The sequence below is a fragment of the Anthonomus grandis genome, chromosome 19 (genome assembly GCF_022605725.1).
Source record: "Anthonomus grandis grandis chromosome 19, icAntGran1.3, whole genome shotgun sequence".
NCBI classification, from domain to species: domain Eukaryota; kingdom Metazoa; phylum Arthropoda; class Insecta; order Coleoptera; family Curculionidae; genus Anthonomus; species Anthonomus grandis.
The window spans coordinates 11,524,356-11,532,325 of NC_065564.1; the positions used below are offsets into that span (position 1 = coordinate 11,524,356).

A 7,970-nucleotide genomic window follows, 5' to 3' on the forward strand; every position below is an offset into this window, starting at 1 on the left:
GAGGTTTCTGATTACGTTATCTATTAATTTTCGTAGGGCTTGATGCGATTCTTTACCTACGCTTTGAGTTTCGAAAAGATTACGAACGTGATTATAAATAAGTACTCGTTTATTTTCATATCGCTCGCGTAATAATTTTAAGGCTTCGTCGTAATTATCCTCACAAATTTCTAGAGATTGTAAGACTTATAGCGCTTCCCCGCGAAGACACGATTGTAGATGATCAAATTTTTGAATTTTTGAGAGTTCAAGATTTCTGTCTACCAATGCTTTGAAAGTTTCATAAAACTGCAACCAACCTTCGTACGAGCCGCTGAATTGTGGCAACGATATTGGTTGCAATTTTGTGCCGTTTGCACTTGTGTGTTTGCTTCATCGTACTGTTGCGCGCTATTATTTCGAATGTTAGATTTTTCAATAATGCGAATAGCTTTAGATGGTCAACTATAATAGTCGTCTTCAAAAGATTCTCTCTCACATTCACGGTGCGGTTCCAGCTCTTCTAAACGCGATTGAACTTGTTGAAACTCAACCCAAACCATCTCGAGTTTATCTAAGCGTAATTTTAGTGAAACACTATCTGGATTTTCACTGTTAGCAAAAGTACCAAATCTTGTAAGACTTTTTAATTGACCTCTACGACCTATTAATTTTTTAATTTCAACCTGAATGGCTGTTAAATCCTGATCGACCTCTTCACCTTAAAACATTTTTTGTTATATATATATATATAAATATTTTTTAATGTTTATGAATTGTACGTACGATTGTTTTTAAGTAGCGAAGGTATTCTGTTTTTTCACGAATGAAACGAAACGAACGAAACGACCTTAAACGAATTATAATTAGATACGAACAACACTACTTAAAATGTATTTTTTGTTTGTTTTTCTTTTTTATGAAATATACGCATTAAACACACAAAATTGGCATGCATAGGAAGGGAAAAGTGTGGTAAAAGGTGGGTATTAAATGTGGATTTACTAACGACGATTAGTTTTAACGTTTTTTATTGGGACGGACCTACTTGGATTTGAAGTCTGGCAACGCTGCAACCTGCATCCTGTTCACGCTGACAAACATAGCCGACGACGAAATTATGAAGCCCTCGACGACGAAACTTTAACACGGCTTAATCCGGCTCGAATGACCAAAAAGATTATGTACGATCGCTGGTGTTGAAGATAGTGGACTGTATATTTATTGAGAGCCTTTTGCTTTTATTAAAACATTTATTAAACAGCTTAAAACTGATAATTTACAGGAGCAAAACTGAATATAATATCTAATAAAGCTTACCAGGGAGAACTAAAGTAAAACGACTTATTTCATTATTCCATATATATCCATAAAAAAATTTAGAACAAAAACTCAAAAAAGCTTACACACTAAACTAATTAGAATTTTCAACAATTTATTATCACAATATATCCCATATCCCATTTCCTCTTCAACAAAAATAATAGAAAAATCTTAAATATTTCACTGACATCCGCACTTCCTTACAATCATATTCTTATAATTTTTTAAAATTGTATTTTCTCGTTGTTTATATAATACCGAGAGCTGACTCGTCTCAGTGGCGGCACAGCTAGGTTTCGGGAATTTTCCTGGATTCTTCAAATTCATGAAACTCTGGATTATAGCATGGTTTGTTGCCTTATTGGGGTACTTTATTGGGAAATCGCACGGTCCTTGACAAAAGTAAGTGGTGTATCCTTCGGGAGCTATCACCCAATCGCTCCAGCCCAGCTGATGGAACGAAACTTTTAGTGTCTTCATGCCGCACCGCTCTTGCTTAAACAAGTCATGCAAGTCACGCGCACGAGTTTCCAAGCTAACGTCCCTTGGAAACCGCATGTTAACCTGGTTATTAGCATGAAGATAAGCAATTATGAATGGCTCGTTTTCCAAGAGGTCCAAACCGATGGTGGCAGGATGATGCTCCTTGAAGAAGTCCCCTTCATAAGGATGAACCGTTAAATATAGTACGGGGCTTGCCAGAGGGTTATGTAACCAATAGTTAAATAGTGTTGAAATATCCATAGAAAGCCACCCATCGTAGCCTGTGGAGATGACTTTTTCTACCATCTTCTTCATCTTTTTGCCTCTGTAAACCGTTATAAGAAACATATTATAGATCTGCTGGGATGTCTGGAACAGTTTTAGCTCTGCCCCGATCAGCTTCGCCTTCTTCGGTACACTATCCAAACTAAACTCTAGTTTTAGCTTTTGGCCAAGCGATTTTTTATCAACGCAACTCATTGATACAACAACATCACTCATCTCGGTTTTATAAATTTCGTCTGTTCTGAGAGATGGCAGGGTACGCCGTATCCTGTTGCCATCTTCGGCTCTTTCCTGGACTACTTTATATAATTCCAGCATGAATTTAGCACCGTACGTCATTCTTTCTTGGGGTATCTTGGGAGGACGTTTGGTAATTCCCAACAGGTTTAGCACTTGTTTAGCAAGAAGGCGATTTTCCTTTTTGGAGAGTGGAAGTGGAGAGGGACAGATAGTAGAAGTTCCACATCCGCCTGAGAAGGGTAGAAACATTGTAAAAAGAATAATGAAAAGGTAACGCATTTTTAGCTGAATAAAAACTTTACAACCACTCACTAGACACTCACGATTTGATCGCACGCTATTCACGTCAAGCACAGACTATAATGCCGACCATTACGTGTCCGAGTTTTGTTACAACACGATGGCATCTTATTGGTTAGTTTTTATTCAGGAGGCGGGGCCATATAATCTTTTACAAATTCAAAGAGTACCAAACGCGAATTCCGTGTACTCTTGATTTCTAGGAAACGTATGTCGTTTTCGATATTTTGCCGTTCCGTGTACCGTTTTCTATACACGACTCAAAGACTAATTTTAAGACTAAGTGTAATTTTTATTTCGGACACATCATTTTGGACGAATAGATTACTATTTTCCTTTCTCAACAAGCGTATTATATTTTTAAACATTGAGGTTATCATTTTTCATATGAAGTTAAGGCTTCTTTTTTTTGTTCAATTTTTTTCTGTTAATATAATTATTCCTTCCTCTGCAACGAGAAGGGCACCTAGCTTCTGCTTTATTAGGTTATTTAATTTTGATAAAAGGAATATGAGATAGGAATCGAACCCTTTTGATCTGAGCAATTATATTTTTAAAACGACCTTCAGATTAAGAAAAGAATTAGCCCAGTATGTTTATAGTGGAATTGTGGAAGATAAGTTAAACATTTTAATCGATCTCTACTTTAATGCTACGGTGTCATATTAATATTCTCTTGGACAACATTTTATATATTTTTAAATTTATAAGCTTCTCACCACCAGTTGCATCTAGAGCAATACAAAACGTCACAACTGCTATTGAACAGAGGTTGGGAGATACATAGGCAAAATTTTCAGCAATCATGGTAGAAAAAACGGATATAAGAGGTAAGGTTATGGAAGCAACTGGTTTTCCAGGTATTTTGATACCAATAGATTTCACTCAAGTTGCTATATTACCACCACATTAAAAAAATATATAGTTGGTAATTGGATAATTAAAATTTGCAAAAAGTCAAACAATTTGATTAATATTTTAAGCTGTTGGCTGGTTTGATTTTATGACGTGTCAAAAAGAAGTGGCAAAAAAGCACAAAATATCCGTAAAAAAAGTAGGAATAATATAAAAGTCCCTAAAATTTACTTTAACTGTTTTAGAATGAATAGTATATCTAGAAAGACATGTTAAAAAAAGATCACTTCGACCGAATCGGAATCAAGGGGTGTACGGAATAGCTTCTCAGCTACGTCTTGCCTCTACATGTGGAAATCGACCATAGCATTCCACAGGTAGAAAGCAATAATACACGGAATCTACGTCCTGATTTACGAATTACGTTAGTTATTATTTTAGAAATAATAATTAATTTCTAAGAATTTTCTAAGAGTTGGTTGATTGTTCTAAAGTTTTTGCAGCAAAGCGTAGTAGTATAAATAAATTAACAAGAATAAACTGGACGCGAGAAGACACGCATCTTGTATAAAGAATTTAAGGACAAAATCAAAAAGAAAAATGCATTACAAAAATTGGCCTACTTATTTAATACTTCTACAGTGGAAATACAAAAAAACTACAAAATTTGAGGACGCAAGTTAACCAAGAGTGGTGAAAATTTCAAAAAAAGGAAAGTGAACAAGTAATAAATTATGCAATTATTATATTGTATATTATATTGTAAAAGTACTTGGGAATTCTTTGACTCATTAAAGTTTATATGGTTAAGAGTCGATTTTATAAATATTTTTTTTTTCAATTTAAACGAAAACATATTTAAAGATTATGAAATTAATACAAATTTAATTCTTATGAACTGGGATACTCAAATTTTCTTTTCTTATTTTTACAGGTCGAAAAATTCAATGTTGATACATTCTGATTAAGTATTTGACACCTTAGAAGGTATAAAGGAGTACATAATTTTTTTCAAACTTCAATAGAAGTTGCTTCACAAACAGAAATGCAACATTCATCAGTAGATATAGAAGACCTAATTCAAGAACCACCAAAGATAGAACAAAATGGCTCTAAAAAGTCTGTAAAAAGAAAGTAAAAGGAAACTGAGGATGACGGAACCCTAGCTTAAAAATATGGAACAACTTTTAGATGATTTCTAAATATTTGGAAATTAGAGCATCAGAGTTCAGATTGGCAACAGAACTCCATTCCTTCGATCACCTACAAAGAGAACTAAAATGAATGATTATTATATTGTCTATACTCATATTGTCTATAATTACTATATTACTGAGGTCTCTTTATTGTCTATAATTTCTGAGGTATCTTATCAGGAAGAAACTCGTTCTTTATTTACAACAGGTTTAGATCTCAGTTGTATCTCCAGTATATGACACAAGTAACTCAAATTCACAATCGTTTTATACAATGAAGTCATATAATAATACCTATTCTTATAAACTTCAAACAGGTAAAATAATAAAAAAGGAAAATACTTCGCATTGCTTAAATATTGGTTTTATGGAAGGCCTCATTATTGTATGATTTACTAAAACTTTCTAATATAGTTACTGGAATTTTATGTACCTGTTATACGGGTTTTTCCTTTATATTGTTTAATTACTTAATCAGTTTTATTGGTATACCTATGGCACCTTCAATCAAGGAAAATCATTTTTATATTACCCTTTCTTAGGTACCTGAACTAATCAGATTATTGATAAAAAGGATATATAAAATTGACCCTAATAAAATCCTAAATAATATTAAAGAAAAATAATAACAAATATGTTAAATCCGAACTGTAGAAAGTCGGAAAAGTAGTGAATATTAACCCAATAAAGATTTTTATAAGTGGATTATTATATTTAGTGAACTATTGTAAAAAGTCCTATTTTTAAAAGATAATTATTGTAAAATCTGCTATTTCCATCAAAACAAAAGAAATCCATATTATCATAAAAACACAATTCCAAGTCTCCTCGCTGAATTACCATAGCATTGTGCTATGGTAACCTGCAATGCATTACGAGGCTGTTAATCGAGGGACAGCAGTCGGAAAGATCCTTGCACGTGTTGGAAAAAGTATTCCTGTAAGGGTAATGAATGTCAATCATTATCCTATGTTATTAAAGAAACGCACAGATTTAGGATACAGCTCTACAGTTTTAATAATACTTCGGCAAATTGTGGATATTACACAGAAGGAGAGTAAGGCATTTGACCTACAGATACCAAGATATTTTTAATGACTACGCTTGGTCAAGGCTGATAACATAAAAGGCAGAATACGGAGATTGTGGTCATGATGAACTACAGGAAGCCTCCATTATCGTTGATGCCTTAATAAAAGAATGCAATATCAATATCGTTTATAGCCATAATATCAAAGCGGGTAAACCGCTTTTTCATAATAATCGCAATACATCATCCCTAAAAAAAAACAGAGAGAGATTTGGAAAATTGTAAATGACTATAGGGGCTTTCTGAGCAACCCATACTATTTTTTGATGAAATAACAGTGAAATTTACGGTCATGACTGCTCAGTTAGCAGTAATCTGATTAATAGCATTTCCGTGGTTCTAACTATCCTAATTGGCTTAGTAATATTTTTGTATCTGACAAGATCTACTTTACTATACACAGATAAAGAAACAATTATGTCTAATAAGAATAAGATAATAAGTTTCAATATAATTGTCAAGAGTCTAAGGCCTACCGCACACTGGCAACTTTTTAATCTCGGCGATTAAATAGTTTAGTCACTAAAAATTATTGCAAATCTATTTACGACGCCCAATGATGACTGAATAGTTGCTCCGCAACCTCAGTCGAAATGGATTTCCTAGAAACAGCGTGCGTTTGTGCTTTGATTTTAAAAAAACGTCGTCAAAAAGGAAAGCGAAAATTTTGGGTCCATCCTCTGATAAGTAAAAGACTTCTAGATGGGCAATTTTATAAATTGTTCAGCACTTTGAGGGAATATCCAAATAAATTTTTTAATTATTTCCGTATGAGTATACGAAGCTTTGATGAGCTTCTGGTGTTGATAGGTCCTCATATTTCATACCAGAATACACAATTACGAATGGCTGTGCCGCCACAGGAAAGATTGGCCGTAACTCTAAGGTAAGAAAAAAACTCATTTTATCGAAAAATATTTATTACGAAGAAATATATTAGTATTATAAGCATTTAATGTAATTCAAGCAGAGACGACATTTCTGACTCATCATCAATTTGCTGTTGGGACGTATTTGCATAAACCTGTACCTGTCCTGCGGAAAAGTCTGAAATATATTGTGCTGCAGTATAGCTTGGATTGCGATTGCTGCTTTGTATAACATTGTTATAACCTTCTTGGTGGTAGGAATATGTTGGCGAGTGCAAAGAACTATTTCTATCATCTCCATAATGTGATCCTTCTGCACTAGTTGAAGGAATATTTACAGCAAGACTTTTGGCAGTATTTTGGTGGTGCAAAGCATTTGCTTCATGGGGAATTTGATTTTGGCCGCTTCCCGACATACGAACGCGTCTTATCACATTCAGGATTTCCGTTCGTGCAATAAATTTTTGGTCTTCATTAAATTTTTTTAATGAAGAGAGTAGAGACAAAAGAAAATATTTATCTTCGTCAATTCCATTCTCTGTATCCTTTTTTTCCCTCAAAATCTGAAGCAGAGATTCCTCATATGTTTTCTGATGAGTTTTCTTTTGGTAAATTTTTTTTTAGAATAGTCAGTCTTGGCACCAGTACGAAGTTGCGTAGCTTCACTAGCTTCTGATTCTTCCTCTCTGGTTTCTGTGTTATCTTCCACATCATCAGTACCTTGTTCGAGACTGTTGTAACTAATTCTGCTTTCTATAGAATCCCGCAGAAATAAAAGCTGCTCAAAGTAAAGATATTTCCTTCTCTTTTTAGCCCCAGAACCAGAGGCAATATTCTTTTGAGCATCGTACTCTCTTTTAAAACATGTCCTAAGATTTTTCCATCTTTTTTGTAACTCGTTACCTAAAAAAACATTATGTATATGATATGATGTATAAAACATGATGTATATTAGACAATTTTTTTTTTAGGTATTTAGCAACGGGAAATAGCTTTGCATCACTACATTATGAATATTTACTTGGAATTACAACGATACGAAAAATTGTAAAAGACACATGTGAGAAACTTTGTGAATGTTTGGTGCCACTCTATATGCCAAAACCGGATCATGATGACTGGATAAGAGTTTCCAATGAGTTTAATGAGAAAACACAATTTCCCAATTGCATCGGAGTAGTAGACGGGAAACATATTAGAATAAAAAGACCTGATAAATCTGGGTCCGAATTTTTTAACTATAAATCTTTCTTTTCTACTGTTCTTCTAGGCATTGCAGATTCCAATTATAATTTTATATATGTTGAAGTAGGATCTTATGGATCGACAAGTGATTCCAACATATTTAAA

General features: G+C 33.7%; 1 protein-coding gene across 1 annotated transcript; it reads right to left on the bottom strand.

The window, feature by feature from the left end:
• Nucleotides 1–1,452: 1,452 nt before the first annotated feature.
• LOC126747516 (bone morphogenetic protein 7-like) lies at nt 1,453–2,737 on the bottom strand. Its single transcript, XM_050456205.1, has one exon. It carries the CDS (start codon nt 2,587–2,589, stop codon nt 1,483–1,485), a length of 1,107 nt encoding a protein of 368 aa, XP_050312162.1. The 5' UTR covers nt 2,590–2,737; the 3' UTR covers nt 1,453–1,482.
• Between the last annotated feature and the right edge of the window lie 5,233 nt (nt 2,738–7,970).

Excerpts from the sequence above, each read along its gene's own strand:
- LOC126747516 (XM_050456205.1), bottom strand. The coding sequence starts at position 2,589 with ATGCGTTACCTTTTCATTATTCTTTTTACAATGTTTCTACCCTTCTCA.